Source organism: Vicugna pacos, chromosome 10 (genome assembly GCF_048564905.1).
Source record: "Vicugna pacos chromosome 10, VicPac4, whole genome shotgun sequence".
NCBI classification, from domain to species: Eukaryota; Metazoa; Chordata; class Mammalia; order Artiodactyla; family Camelidae; genus Vicugna; species Vicugna pacos.
The window spans coordinates 48832889-48850990 of NC_132996.1; the positions used below are offsets into that span (position 1 = coordinate 48832889).

Here is an 18102-nt window from a genome sequence, read left to right on the forward strand (position 1 = left end):
CAATAGTTGAGAATGAGAGGTGTCAGACAGGTAATGCTCTATTCTAAAGCAAGGGGTTGTATGATCTGGGCAGAACTTGGAAAGATAGCTGTCCAAAACTGGTTCAGTGCACATTAGCCTTTCGCCTACATTCAGTTTGTACAAGAAAATGGGAAAAATTCTTGGGCATGTTGGGATGAGCACTTAATAATAATGTAGGTCACCAGGCCCCTATTCTCAGAGATTTTGATTCTGAAGTTCTGGACCCCCAGAAATCTACATTAACAGATATTGCAAGTGATTGCAATCATAAGAACTCTGGGGAATTTGGATGTGTGTGGTCTATGGCCTAGACTTTGGAAAACACTTGAACTAGAGTGATGGGGGGGGCGGCGGTAGGAAGTACCATGTACTTAAAATATTATAAAAGGAGAACTGATTTGGTGATTAAATAAATGGGGTAGGGGTTAGAGAGAATAGGCAAGGTTGTCTTAAATGTCAAATTTGGGTAAAGAAGAAGAACATGACAGTATTAAAACGAAATTAGAATGGAGAAGAGGAAAGCAGAGATGTGAAAACATATGAAGAGTTCTAATACTTACACAAAATTGTTTATGAAACATCTTTCAAGCCCTAACTGATCCCTAAACTAAGAATTCCATTCTCAGGCTTCAGATGAATGTAATTGTTGCTGAATTTCAGCACTGGGAGGGGTGAAGGGGGTACTGAAGGAGATAGTCTTTCTAGAGGTCTTTTTATATTGTATTTAATAAAGGAAAAGAGAAGCTTTAAAAATTTTTGACTTAGGATTAGAACTAAAATTAATATTATAATAATAATATTCATTATCCAAGACAACAACACACAGACTGAGAATTTGAAGGGAACTGGGGGCCTATCCTGGTCTAGTCCCCACTTTATGAAATGAATAAAATGAGATTCAGAGAGAGAGTCAAAATCACACTGCTAGCTAATATCCAAGTAGGTACTAGAACCCAGAGTGTCTGACTTTCAGCTCAACATCTTCTTAATTAGATTGGAAACTATAACACACATTATATTGTATAACTTGAAGATTAAAAACGAAATCAACATTTAGTCTCACTGAATATAATTTGACATATACTCTTAGTGACTTAAAACACTGATTTGAACATAAATATTTCTATACAATTGTGCTAAAATAAACTCTGAACAGTTTCATACTATTGCAAATTCTCCTGAGGTACTACTAAAAAAGTCATATTTCAACTACTGAATGAAGATATAACAAAAACCACATTATTACTGGTCTTTAAGGCTGTCAATCCCAAGCTTATATCTATACTCCTTTTTAAAATAATAACAATAAAGACTGATTGCTGTAATGCTTTGTTGGAATTGTGCTGGGTTGTGATAAAATTCAGATGATTTTAATATGTAAGGGGTATAACTCAGCGCACATTTTTGCTTACAGGCAATTCCTCCTATTGAACAAATTATTACAAGCCTATTTCTTCAGAATAAATAAAACGGAAAATGATAATTTTTCAAAGAGTAAGACAGCTGCAATTCATAAGATAGTGATGCTAACCACCAAAATCTATAAAATTCAGTATTTTGTCTTTTAATTGGATTACGGTGTTAGCTTGAGGATGAATGTGATTAGACAAAAATAAATTACATCAATTTCAGTTTTGAATTTCTGAATTTGTAGCACGTTTTCCCCCAAATTAACATAACAGGGGAGATGTCCACCAGATTGGCAATGGTGTTAGGAAAGCGATCACATGTATCCTTATAGCTGAGCACAGTGCCAAGCATATGATAGGAGACTAAAGATATCTGAATAAAAATAGAAATGTAATCTGCAAAAAGAAAAATGAATCACTATGTTGTATACCTGAAACTAACACATTGCAAATCAGCTACACTTCAATTTAAAAAAGAAATGTAAATAAAATGACACAATGTTATCACTCTAAAAGTTAATAATAAGGCTACCCTGAAAAAATTCTTAATTTAATATATTACAGTATAGGGGATTTAAAAGATCTTCTTGGAGATAGCTAAAGAACATAAATTATACCTTGGTTAACAAAGTAAGAAATAATTCTGAAAGAAATACATATATCCTAGCACTTCTCAAATTTTAACACAGTTTCAATTCTGTTCAAGCATATACTTTCCTAAGAAATTTTACTAACAACATGTAGTTTTATATCATTTATAAGCCCTGTAAGCTCATTAGTAATATTCCCAACTGGGAGTCTATATATATATAATCTTAAGTGTTACCTTTTAATTTTACTGAAGCTATAAAAAACAAATTTCAATTGTGGTGCAGGATGAGAAGATATTCTAGTGTATAATAACTTCTTTAAAAAATAAAATTTCTACAAACAAAAGGGCATCTGTTTAGTTTTCAAGACATTTTATATGTAAAGAAATCAAATTTAGATTCAATATGCAATGATGCTCATATGGGACCGAATAAGAGAATAATGTCATAGAATTTCCTCTTCCTGGTCAACAAGTGCCAAGCTAAAAAACTTTTTAGAAAGAAACAAAAACAAAAATTAAAAAAATAACAATAACAAAAGTGAGAGGAGCAAAAAATGAAGAAGCAGTATTCTACCCAGAATCAAAGTCATAAAGATCATGGTATGTGCCAAAGTAAGGTTGAAAGACCTAAGTCCTGGCCCTGGATCTGACATTAACTAGATACATGACCTTCTGTAGATCACTTGGTCTCTAGTGGCATTGGAATTTCTTTTTTTTTTTTTTTACATTTCTTTTTATTGAGTAGATACTGATAGGCATATGCAGAATAGATAAACAAGGTTATACTGTATAGCACAGGGAAATATATACAAGATCTTGTGGTAGCTCACAGTGAAAAAGAATGGTGACAATGAATCTATGTATGTTTATGTATAACTGAAAAATTGTATTCTACACTGGAAATTGACACAACATTGTAAACTGACTATAACTCAATAGTGGTGTTGGAATTTCTTATAGTAATATTTTTATCATTATTATCATCATCACAACCACCACTACCAAAACTACTACTATACCTTTAAAAAGGGGTTTGGAGTACATGCTCTTTAGAATCCTTCCTTCTTTGAAAGCATATGACTTTCAAGATCATTTAGTCACTCCCAGTGTACAGGTGAGGAAACTACCTGGGAAGCTTGATCATATAATCCCAATGAGCATGCATGTACATTATAGTATTCCTGTTGGAAATCTAGAAAACGTGTGTGTGTGTACACATATTTTTCTCTTTGAAATATTCTATTTATCAGACGGTATGAGCAAGAAGGCAGCACATCCCCACAATTCAGATTGGGGGAAATTTCATAGGCTAATGCTAGTTTCCCAGTTAACTAAGGAAGACTGTCACGATACTTCACAACTGCAAATATATTTTCCCTGGCAGCTTCAAATGGCTCTGGTGTCTTCCAATGCTACCTGGACCAAAAAGTAGGATCCATAGAGAAAATGGAAAGGGATTTCCCCTCCATGGTTCTTAACATAGTAAGAGCAGAGATGAAGAAGGTACATTCATCAATCCACACATTGTGAAATTACACATAGAAAATTTTATATTTGATGTTGACATTTCTAATAGTGTTATCTATATGTTTTAATATTACTTAAAAGTCCAATGCATGGTAAACAGTTCTTTCTACACTGTGTACTTGCTAGAGTCTGTCACTCTAATCTAACTCTTAGCCTCCTAAACTTCAAGACTTGGACAAAGAGATGATTCTCAATCTCTCTGATTACCTGGTGATGTGCTGTTTACTTATCTGTCTTTCCGTCTTGGTACCTAGCATTACATAGCTACACTTATTGGTTGTATTTTATAGTGTCCTTAAAGCAGTGTTAGTTCAACCTAGTCTAGATTAAGGTTGGCCAGTTATTGTTTAATTTCTAGTTAAGACTTTAGAAGAAAGATAAAACCATAACTGAAAGATTAACATTGAAATAAGGAAGATACTAAAGATTACCAGACAGGTAACAGAAATAAGTGAAGCAGGCTAGAGCTAGTGTGAGGGCTGCTATTGGGAATGGTGGAGAATATAGCAAACTGGAGGGTATACATCCCATCTAAAAGGGGAATCTGTTCCTTCACGATTGCTGTCATGAGAGAATGAAAGTCCAGTGTTGCCCATTCTTTTGGTATCTTCAAGGCCAGTAATATGTGATTTTTTTTGCGTGAAATCTCCTTATTTCTATAAGCTCACAACTAATTACAAATATTAAAATAATGCTCACATCAAACAAAATCTAGGGATCCTTAGTTTCTAGTCTTCCTAATCTAGCCTCTGTGTGTAGATGGATTTGCGTGTGCATTGCTTTAATTAATGAATTTAACACTAAACGCCAGATCCTATAATCCACATTCCTTACAAAAAAAGCAAAATCAAGATTAAATGATAGCCTAAAAAAAAAAAACTTTGTTTCAATTGGTTTGTTCAACTGATGCCCTAAATATCTTTTAGAAAGAAGCATCTTTGATTTTGAGGTTTATGATTTTTGTAATTTTTTCTGATTCGAGATCAACTGATAATGAAATTGTTGTTTGTCTTTTATCCACTCATGGTCAGATACACATCACAGAAGAAAATCTTAAAAAGACAAACATGTGCAAGCATTTGCTATACTGGATAAGATAAATGACACCAAGTGAGATAGAACTGAACTAATGAGGCATGATACGTTTACAATATTCTTTGTGAGTTGTCAGGTTGCTACGTTAAGTGCTAGTTCTATTATTTTTAGTATATAAAAGGCAATGTCTCAATTCATAGCTTTTGTTAAAATCACATTATACTACTTAGGTGAAGAGAAAAAAATTTGTCTCTAGAACTTGCTGTCACATGAGAATATGTATTGTTATATAATGAAATATGGTTGTATTCTTAAAATATAAGTCACATAAGCACTTAAAATGCTCTGGAAAAGATAAACATATTTGCAAGTATATACCCAGAGGTGAGGTAAGCTCTAAAAATCCTGGTCCTTACTGCTTTCTAAAAAACAAAATGCAGCTTCACAATTAATAAGAACCTCTAGTCTTCCAAATTTTCTTTTATTCTGCCTCCACCTTGCAATAGATTTAGTTTCTCAGATAAAGACACACTGGATTAATACAAAGGCAAATAAACCTCATTTGCATGGGGATCCTCCTTTTTTTTTTGCCCATCCTAACTTTCTCCTTCTCTTCTTTGCTCTCTCCTTCCTAAATTAAACCAAATAGTTTATTGTAAATAGAGATTTTTCAGGTTAAACTCATTACAGGTTTTTGGGGTTTTTTAATCATCATCTTTTTCCTTTCCCAAGCTCTCTTCTCTGTAGACAACAAGGATATTGAGTTTGTGGTTTTAGTCTCACCCAATTCCATGACAATCTGGGACAGAGTAAGAAGTAACCAGATCAATATCCAGCGAACCCAGGGAGAGCCTTGGGCATGAAGAGCATATTCATCAAGCTATATATAACCTACCTTCCCAAACACCTGCCATTTTGATCTAGACCACTGATCACAATGATGTGGTCTTCCCTCATCTTATCCCTCTAAAGTAACCACTTAGTCATTCCTTACACAACATTTTGAATTTTTGTATTTTTCTTAGCTTTTTTTTTTGGTACTTTATAAAAAGAGCTTTATTGAGAAATAACTGACATATCATATGAAATATTATACAATTGACAGACATATTTAAAGCATAAAATCTGCTAAGTTTTGAAATTTGTATATACATGTTGAAGCAACACAACAATCAAGATAATGAGCATACATGCATACTCATCAGCTCCCAAAATCACCCCCAAATTTTCCATGTACCCTTTTGTAATCATGGCTTCCTGTTCCTCCCCATCTTCCTATCTCCAGGCAAACACTGATTTCTTCCTAGATTAGTTAGCACTTTCAAAGTTTTATATAAATAAATCAAACAATTATATACCCTTTATGATTTTATTCCTTTCCCACAATATAATTGTTTTGAGATTCATCCATATTGCTGCATGTTTCAAGAGTTACTCCTTTTCATTGTTGAGTAATATTTTATCACATAGATATACCATAATTTATTTATCTAATCACTATGGATGGACATTTGAGTTGTTTCCTGTTTTCACTCTTGGTTTTAGAAATTAAGCTGCTATAAACATTCATGTACGAGTCTTTGTAAGCTCATATGCTTTCATTTCCCTTGAATAAATTTCTAGGAGTGACTGGGCAATAAGGCAGACACATGTTTATACCTGAAACATGTATATACCTGTACATGTATACATATATACACATACATATATATGTGCATATTTTAGGAAAGTACCAGTTGTTTTCCAAAGTTACTGAACCATTTTATATTTTACCAACTATGTAGAAACTACGTACCAACTGTGACAGTTCCAGTTGTTCCACATCCTCACCAGCATTTGGTATGGTTGGTCTTTCAAACACTGGATCTTCTACTACATACATAGTAGTACTTCATTTTAGGTTTATTTTCCCTTCCCCTAATGATTATCATCTTTTCATATGCCAACAGTTTATCTTCCCTATTATAGTATTAGTCCAAATCATTTATCTGCCTGTTTTCTTGAGTTGTATTTTGAAAATATGTGTTAATCAAAATTATTTTCTTCTTATGTGTAGCTTGTCTTGTCATTCTCTTAACAATGCCTTTCAAAGGGTAGAAATCCTTAATTTTAATGAAGTCCAGTTTATCAATTTATATTTTTGTAGATCACGCTTTTGGTGTCATATCCAAGAAAGTTTGACTAAATACAAGATCATGAACATTTTCTTCTATGTTTTCATCTAAAATATTTACGGTTTAAAGTTTTACATTTAAGTCTGTGATTCACTTTGAGTTAATTATTGTTTACAGTATGAGGTATGGATCAAAGTTCATTTTTTTGCATATGGGTATCCAATTTTTCCATCACCATTTGTTACAAAAATCCTTTCCCTACTGAATTTCTCTTGCAATTTCATCAAAAATCAATTTACCATATATATGTGGATCTGTTTCTGGATGCTCTATTCTGTTCTATCGATCTAATTGTCTACTTTGATGCCAATGGCATGCCATTTCATTATTGTAGTTTTATAATGTCTTGAAGTCGGGTAACTTTGTTTTTCCTTTTCAAAATTGTTTTCCCTATTTAGGTCTTTTGATTTTAAAATCAGCTTGATAACTTTTATAAAAGAAATTTGCTGGAATTTTGATTGAAACTGCATTAAATTTAAAGATCAATTTGAGGATGAATACCAAAACAATATGGGGTCTTTCAATCCATGAATGCAGTACATCCTTGCATCTCTTTAGGTCTTCTTTAATTTCACTCAGCAATGTTTTGTAGTTTTCAGTGCACAAGTTTTGTGCATATTTTATCTGATTTATATTTAAGTATGCCATATTTTTGATGTTATTGTAAATGATGCTTAAAATTTCTAATTTCTAAATTTGTTTGTTGCTAGCATATAGGAATTCAACCAATATGCATATTGATCTCAAGCCCTCAAACTTGCTAAACTCATTTATTAGTTCTAAAAATTTTTCTAGGTTTCATAGAATTTTCTATAGACAACCACGTCATCTGATAATAAAGACAGTTTCACTTCTTCAATTCATATCTAGATGTCTTTTATTTCTTTTCCTTTTCTTACATTGACTGAAGGTTTCCATACAATGCTGACTGGTAATAGTGGACCATCTTGTCTTGCTCCTAATCTTAGGAAGAAGCATTTCATCTTTCATCATTAAGTATGGTATTTGCTGGAGGATTTTCATAGATGCCCTTTGTCATATTAACAAAGTTCCCTTCTATTCAGCTTTCTGAAAGTTTTCATTAGGAAAGGATGCTGACTTTTGTTAAATGCTTTTCTCTATATCAATTTGATGTTCATGATTTTTCCTTTTCAATCTACCAATATGGTGACTTACACTGATTGATTTTCAAATGTTAAACCAACTTTACTTTTCCAGGATAAACCCTACTTGGTCATGATATATTATCTTTTTTATACATTAATGTATTCAATTTGTTAAAATTTCAAGAATTTTTTCATTTATGTTCATAGGGGACATTAGTCTATGATTTTCTTTCCCTGTAATGTCTTTGGTTAGTTTTTATTAACAGAATAATTCTGGCCTCATAGAATGGGTTGAAAAGTGTTCCCTCTTCTGTTTCTCGATGAGAATATATAGAATTGGTATTATTATTATTTTTTCTAAAATGTTTGGTAGAATACCCCAGTGAAACTAGTGAAACCATCTGGGCCTGAGGTTTTCTTTGTGGGAAGGTTTTGAACTAAAAATTTAATTTCATTAAGAGGTAAGACTATTCAGGTTACCTATTTCTTCCTGGGTAGACATTAGTAGTTTGTACCCTTCAAAGAACTGGTCTTTATCATCTTAGTTGGCAAATTTATTGGCACATCTTTGTTCAAAATATTTCCTATCACCCCTTTATTAACTGTGTGATATCACCTCTCTCATCCCTGATACCGGTAGTGTGTGTCCTTTTCCTTATTTCCTGAACAGTCTGGCTAGAGGCTTATCAGTTTACTTGATCTTTTCAAAAAACTAGCTTTTGGTTTCATTGATTTGTTTTCCATTTCTCTGTTTTCTATTTCACTGATTTCCACTCTGACTTTTACTATTTTCTGTCTTCTGATTACTTTTGAGTTTAATATATTCTTCTTACTCTATCTTAAAATGGAAACTGAGGTCACTGATTTGATACCTTTCTTCTTTTCTTATATAGGTATTTATATAAATTTCCTTCTAAGGACTTTTTTAGTAGCATCCCTCAATTTTTAACATGTGTGTTTTCATTTTCATTCAGTCCAAAAAACTTGCTAATTTCCATTTTGATATCTTCTTTGCTCCATGGGTTAGAAATGTGTTACTTATGCCCAAATATTTGGGCATTTCCAGAAATCTACATGCTATTGATTTCCAATTTAACTCCATTATGGCCAGAGAAAATGTTTATAACATTTAAGTTCTGTTAAATGTATGAGACTTGTTTTATACCTAGAATACCATCTATGCTGTTTAACATACTGTTCACTTTAAATGGATGTGTCTTCATTGTTTTGGGTGTATTCTTCTATAAATATCCATTAGGTCAAGCTGTTCGATAGTGTTGTTCTAGTTTTCTGTATCCTTACAGATTTTTCCCACTTGTTCTATTAATTATTGAAATAGGATATTCTATTGCTGACTACAATTGTAGATTCTTCTCTTTCTCACTGCAGTTCTCTTAGCTTCCACTTCATTTTTGAAGCTGTGCTATGAGGTGAACAAATGTTGTTAAGTCTTCTTGATGAATTAATCCCTTAATCATTACGAAATGACCCTCTTTGTCCCTGGTAATATTCTTTGCATTGAACTCTACTTTGTCTGATATTAATTTAGCCATTCTAGCTTTCTATGGGTTAGTTTTATCACTGCATACATTTTTCATGCATTTACTTTTAACCCATTTGTGGTTTTATATTCAAAGTGGGTTTTTTTGTAAGTTAGCATTTAGATGGATCTTGCTTTTTTAATCTAATCTGACAATGCCTGAGTTTTAAATGGGCTATTTATATTATTTATATTTAATGCAATTATTGATACAATGGATCTAAATCTACCATCTTGTTATTTATTTCCTCTTTGTCCTATCTGTTCTTTGCTCCCTTTTCCATATTTATCTGTTTTCTTTTGCATTTTTTTTGTTATTTCATTTTATCTAATTTTGGCCTGTTAGCCGTAACTCTTTGTTGTATTATTTTAGCTTCAACATCTATCACAAACACCTTTAACTTATCCGTCTACTTTCAGTTGATATCATATCATTTGACACATACAGTATAAAAACCTTTTTCACATTTCTCTCTTATTGTTGGCTTCATATATTTTATGTCTCCATGTTTTTACCTCCATAATACTTTTTTTCTTTGCTTTAAATAATAAAATATATTTTAAAGAGACTTCAATAATAAGAAATGAGGTCTTCATATTACCTATGTAGTTATTATCCCCAGTGCCCTTCATGTCCCCCCGAAACCATTTTTCTTCTGCTTGAAGAGCTTCCTTAGACAAATTTGGCAGGTTTGCTGGTGATAAATTCTTTCAGTTTGTGAATAATATCTGAAGTCTTTATTTTGCCTTTATATCTTAAAAATCTTTTCATTGGGAAAGGAATTCTATATTGACAAGTTGTTTTTTTTTCTTTTAGTTTTTAAAGATTTCTTCAGACATCTATCTAAGAACTAACAATCTTTCACTGTCTTTCCATTCTTACTGTTGTCAACAAGAAATCTGCTGTCAGTCATATCTTTGCTCCTCTTGTATGTAATAAGTATGTCTTTTCTCTTTGGCTACTTTTAAGATTTTCTCTTTATCACTAATTTTAAGCAATTTTATTATGATTTTCCCTGGATTTTCTTCTTCATGTTTCTTGTGCTTGCAATTTGTTGAACTTCTTGGATCTGCAGGTTATAGTTATCACAAATTTTGGAAATTTTTCAGACATAATTTCTTCCAATATTTTTCTGTTCCCTGCTTCTTTCCTTTAGATTCTAATTACTCAGCGATTGGGCCATATGAAGTTTCTCACAACTCACTGATGCTCTGTTCATGTTCATTTTTTTTTCAATATTTTTTTCTCTCTGGCTTTCATTGTGAATAGTTTCCATTGTTATCTCTTTAGGTTCACTAATATTTTCTTCCATAATGTCTAATCTGCCATTAGTCACATTCACTATATTTTTCGTGTCATACATTGCAATTTTCATTTATAGAAATTTGATTTGAGTCTTTTCATATCTTCTATGTCTCTATTCAACATGTCCAATCTTCTCTAGCTTGTTGAATATACAGAATGTAATTGTAACAATTGTTTTAGCATCCTGCATGTTAATTCTTTAATTTGTGTCACTTCTGGGTCAGTGACAATTGATTAGTTTTTCTCTTTATTATAACCCTGTACTAAGTGAGTTGAAGCATCTCTGACCCCATGACCCATGGTTTGCCTGTCTCTATTATAAGTTGATTCTTGGTATGTTTCCAATTTATAGCACTGATTCTGCCCCAGAAATCTTGTTATCCCCTCTACATACAGCATCACATCAAACTGGGACTTGCTTTGGGTTTGTCTGCCTCTCCCTGGGAACTACATGTTTAGGACCCTACTAGCACTGGCTAGTGTGTGCAATAGCAAGCTACTGTCTCCCTCTCCCTTCTGCCTGGGTTTCTCAATTAATGTACCCTACTCATTCCCTGAAGTACCTGGCACTCATTGGCAATTTTTTGACTGCATTTTGACCTACAGACCATGCAGTTTTGTGGCTAAGAGTGGGTTATAGATTATGGTTGCTTGATTTTGCATTCCTCCCCTATCACTCAGTAGATATGACATTGAGTAAGTGATTAACTTCTCTGTATTCCAATTTCCTCATCTGTAATGATAGTAATGACACCTACCTTATCAGGCTATTGTTAAGATTAAATGTGACAATGCAATATAAAGAAATTAAAATAGTGTCTAATTCAGAAGTTTTTGTGGTTGTTAGAGTAAGAGTTACAGCTAGGATTTACACTTGGAAATTTGATTCTGTAGATCACATTCTTAACCTAACACCTGTTAGACAGTCTGCTTTGCATGTTAGAGAAGATGTCCCCTCTGTATTTGTGGCTGGGCCAGGTTCTCTGCTGCCTAAGTGCCCTAGTTCTGGTTTCAGCCCTAAGCGCATCCTGACTTCCTATCCAGTCAGAAGTAGTTGGCTAATAGCTTCTAAGTCTTGAAGTACAATAGTACTTGCTTTTGTCAATACTAGGTGAAATCAAAAGACAAATGAAGAAGAAAAAAGAAAGCATCTAGGAAACAATATTTCCAGATGACTATAAATAATATTTTTCCTTATTGCTAATTTTTCCTTCTAAATGTATTTCTCATTTTTAATTTTATCTTTCCAAGTTAGAAACAAAAAAAAAATGATACTTTTTGGTGCCTTACAAGCCAGCAACTTTTTGTCTCCTTGATTTTTCTCTCACAGTTCCATCTTTCATATTCAGAAGATGGAGAAAAGGTTAGGAAAACACACAGAACATTAAAATTTTAGTTAACAACCAAAATGGATATAAAGAAATTAGCTCCAATAATTATACAGGAAAGCAGCAGCTTGTCTATAATGCAGATACATACTGAAGCCCAATTTTTTACTTTTAAAAATATCTAGGAAATGCTACCAAACATATTTTAGATTAGAAAAATTAATATTGATATTTCGAACACAAACTTAAACACCTAATGAATATTCCATTTAAGCCAGGTGGCACCATGATCTGACTGCTCAGGAATCTTGAAATTAACACTTCTTGCTTTGAGATTAGTAGCTCATAGACATTACCTTTTCTTTAGGATTAGTTTATATCCTTCTAATGATGTTCCTTCAGTGGCCTTGACTCCGATTGGATGACCAACAGCAAGGCAGCCCTGAGTTATTGCTCGGCTCAGGATCATTCCAGTCTTCCAGTGAATGGTGTGGGGGGAAGAAAGGTCTAAATAAGTTAAAAGAACCATAAAATTCAACAATGTGTCACAAATAGTGAGGTCATTATGCCTGGATAAACCCGGATATTAACAGTTGCTGAAAGTGAAACACTACCCACAACTTAGCAGCCAGCAAGCCCTGCTCAGAATCAGTGATCTTCTGTCCGACAAGGGTGGCATTTTACAGTTCAGCGCAAAATGAAACAGACCTTGATATCTTCATTTGTCCTTTTTTTCTGTGCATTTTCACAGCGCAGTGATTTGGGGTCTATCACGTGTCACTTGTTATAGTTGTAACTACAGAGCTTACTTGAAATATGTATGCATAGGAAAAAAAAGTGCAGTGAACTGAAAAGACTGAAACAAATCCTTAACCTTTGTACCAATTTAAAGTTTTACTCTGGGTCTAAATACCATGGTTAAACATTTCAGGGTGGTTTGTGAAATGCTTTTGTTTTAAATGTTAGAATTATCTGGTAAGGAAATTGATTGAGAAGATTGTTTGAATGGCCATTTAACAGTTTTCTTACTTAGTGAATCAACACAACACTTTAAATAAGTGACAACCACTAAGGAATTTATTTACACATATTGAGGACTTATGGGATATGAAATTCTTTGTCTTAATAGGTAGGAAATTTTATTTTGAAAAAAGGGAGAGAACTTTCAATCTTAAAAGATTTTCAAAATTGTTTTCCTTTCAACATGTAATTTTTATTTCCCATGTTTTTGTTCCATGGGAAAGAACTACACAATGACTTAGGAAAAGTATTTTTAAAAAATTTTGGGGTTCTAATAAGCACTGAATGGAATCCTCATTTGAATATGCTGCCTATACAGAAAGGGAACTGTTTAGGATGAGAAAAAAGAATCACTATTTATAAAGCATTTTCTAGATAACAGATAGAATGCTTGAATTTCACACTTGCTTTCTCATTTAATCTCGACTTTGCAAGACAGGTACCACTAACTTCATTTTATATATAAGAAAACTGTGGTTCAGTGCAACTAAGTAACTTTCTCAAGGTCACACCAGGGATTCTAATTCTGATCATACTCTTTACAGCAAACATTTCAATTATTTTGAGGAAATTTTAGACAGATACAGGTTTTTTTCAATATCATGGAATTCTAGAAACAGCATGGAATTACAGAATATGAGATCTGGGAAATACCTTTCCATATCATCAGGTCCAACTCTTTGCAGATTGAAGACTAAGGACTAGATACGGTATGAGAGTTACCTGAGGTCACACAGGTGTTCAGTGGCAGTGCTGAAACTAAAATATTTCCATTATGCTCACAGATTGGTCAGATACTGAGCAGTATTTTATATTACAGTGAAAAGCTGTAAGTTTTGAAGTCAGACAGACCAAGAATCTTTCCTCTACCACTTACTACTCTCACTTTTTTCAGCTGTATAATAAAAACCTGCACAGCTTTTATAAGACTGAGCCAATGTGCATAAGATGCTTAACATATAGATGTTACTGGAATTTGACACAACATTCTAAAATGACTATAACTCAATTAAAAAAAGTTTAAAAAAACATACAGTAGATGTTTAACAAAATGGCTGATATTATTATCAAGTCAGAAATAAAATACAACTTAAAAAGGGCTAATAGTTAAGAAAGACTCCAGGTTAGAAGCAGATTTAAGAAATATCTCATCTAACCTCATTCTGCCTTGGTCTATGAAATGAATAATATCTCTCAGTACCTCTGTGTCTATATTTTTGTTTTTAACTCTCAGAGAAGCAAACATAATAAAGACAATCCAAAAATTCATTTGAGAAAATAGTTTCAACCTCTCCTATCCCCTAAAATAAGTAGCAGCAAACTTGCCTGGGTGACTGCACCCAAGGAAGTACTAAGAAGTAAAAATAGACTACAGGGAAGGGGCAAATGGAGACACAAGAAGAGCAGATACAAGGTGTACCATCTCTTTCCAGACATAAATATTTGGTGACAGTTACAAAACATATTTCAATAGTAAGAGAGAAAGGGAGGGCAATTACATATTCTCATTTTAAATCAGATACAATAGCATAAGAATAAAATAAGAAAAAAATTGTGTCAATATGTAGGAATAAAATGTGTTAGGCATTGTTGACATTTTATACTCAGGGATTTCTTTGAAAACTGTCCTTAAGAAGACCATCTGCATCACTATATGGTACTAATCCACCAGGCTCTGTGAACCTCAACAATGAAGACTAAGAAGTGGAAGCAAATGACATTCAGACAAATCTCATGAAAATGGTGAGTCTGTGGACTATACCTAAGCTCTATCATTGTTTAAATACGCTGTGGATATCTAAAAGTGAGTTGAATGCTCACATGGTGATCTGTGGAACTCCTCTGCACTAGACAAACGAAGACCAGAGAATAGATAGATGCACAATAGCCAACAGCATATGCTTTTACTTGCATGCTTGTGTGCATGAGGGAACCGGGAGCTGGAGCAGCACAGTGAGCCAGTGAGCCCAGGAAGTCACTCAGGGAGAGCAGACACTCTTGGGTACCTTTGTGATCAGCCACACACTGGCTGCAGGCCACAGGGTCGACGGCGCTCTCTGACTCCCACTGCTCTCTTCACTACTTGAGAAACTCTGCTTTCTGATGGAAACAGAGGCATGAAGGACAATATTGGGGTCCACCTATGCCATGAGAAGAAGTAAGTGTTTTTAGCTCATAGTCTGAAAGTTAACCTTCTTCAACATACTTACCCAAGATAAGTTAATCTAGAACATTATGTTTCTGATTCAGAAGGTCTCTTTTGAAATAGTAGTGCTCAATCCCATTAAATTCAACTTAGTATTTGTTGAGCACCAGCTCTGATGCTCAAGGTCCTAGACCCTGTGGTGTGGGATATTATAAAACATTTTTCCTACTCTAAAGAAACTTACAACTGTAGAGGCAATAACACACATGCGAACACACATACGCACAGTTTCATGTTAGGCTCCATGTGGATGATTAAATAGTGTTGTAGTACACAGAGAATGGTAGGCTCATTTCTGCAGGAGTAACAAACAGTGAAGCATCTTGAAAGAGGTAACATCTGGCCTTGAAGGATGGAGATAGTTTGACAGGAATAATGAAGAATAAAAAGGTATTCCAAGCAAAGGCAATCAAGTGTATCTTAGTATTTATTGGTAGGCTCAAAAGGTAAATTTGGCCAAACTTACAAGGTGTTAAATGTCTGTCTGTGGAGTTAGCTGTTAGTAGGGCTTTCAAGCGTTCAAGCAGGAGGGACTGGATTACAGAAGATTTTAGAAAGGTTGATCTGGCAAGTGTAAATATAATGGATTGCAGAATGGAGAGCTCAAAGGCAGAGAGAACAGTTGGGAGTCTGTACAATCTCATAAGAGTAAGGGGACATGAGCTGCCACTTCAGTGATGTTTGTGGGAATGGACGGGAGGGGATTTACTGGGAGACATTACATCTGTATACCTTTCTATAAAGGTATTGCACAGCTTCTAGTGTTTCTCACTTAGACTTGAGTGTCAAATTAACAGTCGTTCAAGTCATCTGTCAGAATTCTACTAAATCATATTTAATAAACTTTATCTCCTAACTTAATCGCTTTCCCCAAATAATCATGGTACTTTTTAAAGTACTAATATTTATTTGTATAGGATTATAGGAATATGCCAATTTATGCTTTAAACTTAGTAAATGATGTTGCTTCAGTAACAATTTAAATTATTTTCTAACATTAAAAAGTCTATTCTAAATCTTTGCTAATACTAGATATTTGTTGAGTAACACATGATTTCTTTAAAAAAAATTAAATAACTTAAAAGGTAATGTTTTACAAGTGTGATCAGGCAGTAAAAAATGGATACGACTAATATATTTGATAATTATTCTATGACGGAAGATAGTTACTTCTCAAGAGAAGAAAATATCATGTGGCTTCTATACGTGAAAATAAAATTTTAAAAGTGCATCAACCCCACCACATAAGCAGATTTGACTTACAGCTCTTTGACTGCGTACTCCCCAGTTAGCCAGTAGTGACTGGATTCTAAAGGGGAATCCCCCACAGTTTCTGAACAATGATAAACTATATTCTACTAATCCATCCGCCACAGGACTCGGCATTTAAAGTAGCACTCTTGGTCAACCTCCTAACTCCAAGTTGCCATCACATTCAAAACTCTCCTCTGCAACTGGGAAGAAGATTGTTTTGACTGGAATTAGTCAGACAGAAGACCCGTACTGCCAACTGCTTCTTTGTACAGCACCTGCTGCCAGTGCCTACGTTCTTGTTATCTCCACAACACGGTTTAATCTTTTAACAGTTGGCTTATTGGTGAAGAGTGAAGGGGTCCTTTGTGTCTGTCTTGGGTTGGCACCCAGTATTAACACCATGCTGTTCTTCGAGAGATATTTTGCTGGATAGTTCCCAAGTGATTCCACATAGACCAGACAGAGCCAGGCCCACTAACTCAGCTTCATTTCACGTTATTAAAAAAGAAAAAAAAATCCTGCCAAGTCTGAGGCTCTAATACACTTAAAACTGACAGTGGCCATTAAATTCTTTTCATGACTTTATCTTCTTTTTTTCTTTTTAATTTAATCTGATAGCTTAGCTTTAGACCAAATGTTAGGAAGGTAGGGAAGACAAAAATTATGAAAATTGGAATTCTTAAAAGAAAAGTGCTCTGACAATGTGCAACATAATATGGTGTGTGTGTGTGCATGTGTGTGTGCACATGTGCATGCACGGGCATGTGTATGAAAGCATTTATGCTGAGACTTCTTTAAATATATACCATCCTATATGTTATTAGAAAACCTTTTTAAGTCCTGTTGAGAATCAAAAAAGAAATTCTCTTTCATTCTTTTGAATATCTATATACATAGCTCCCTTTAAATGACCATTATGATTTTGCTTGTCTGAATAAACTGTGTTGATGCCAGTGATTTAAAGAATTAGAAGATGCCAGTGATTAAAAAAAATATATGCATACACATACTGGGCCAGTTAAAATTTCCTGTTTAATTTTCTTTCCCCAGATCACTAATGAAAGTGGACTTCAATATTCCTGTGTAATTTCAAAATAATAAGGGAGACATTTATGTTCTTTTCCTGCAGGAAAAGACTGGAGAACAAACTATAAGACAATGAAATTTTTCTTGAAAGAAAAGGCTTATGGATCACAATCTTCATTCTAAACAAATTGTTTACTACATAGATATAAATTTTATAAGATTTTTCCTTTTTATATTTATTTTAGACCAACTTAAATGATTTTCTATAAAAATGGACATCACAGCTAGATGTTCTGAGATCTTTTTCTTCATGTCCGTAATATTCACTCTTATTGTTTCCATTCTCTAAATCTATAGTTGATCAATCCACAACTCTAAGACCAAGACCTGGAAAAGTTGGAAAGCAGAAATATCAGTGAGTACATAATTATGCAACCAAACAAGAAGAATACCTAGGATCTAGGAATGCAGTCCTCAAATAGATTTCAACTATTGTTCTAAAAATAAGGAAGGGACTTGAGTTTTTATTTAAAGCCCTATGTTCTATTCTAATGACAA

General features: G+C 33.6%; 1 protein-coding gene across 7 annotated transcripts in view; it reads right to left on the bottom strand.

The window, feature by feature from the left end:
• DCDC1 (doublecortin domain containing 1) overlaps positions 1-18102 on the bottom strand; it is a 382148-nt gene that overhangs the window by 155708 nt on the left and 208338 nt on the right. For 6 of the 7 annotated variants that reach the window (XM_072969711.1, XM_072969714.1, XM_072969715.1 and 3 more), the window contains exons 15-16: positions 15065-15199; positions 12395-12513 (exon numbers count right to left, since the gene is read on the bottom strand). In XM_072969711.1, coding sequence (XP_072825812.1) covers positions 12395-12513; positions 15065-15199 — 254 coding nt within the window. Of the gene's footprint in view, positions 1-12394; positions 12514-15064; positions 15200-17750; positions 17932-18102 lie in introns of those variants that run through there. The other variant, XM_072969720.1, reaches the window with a different exon arrangement.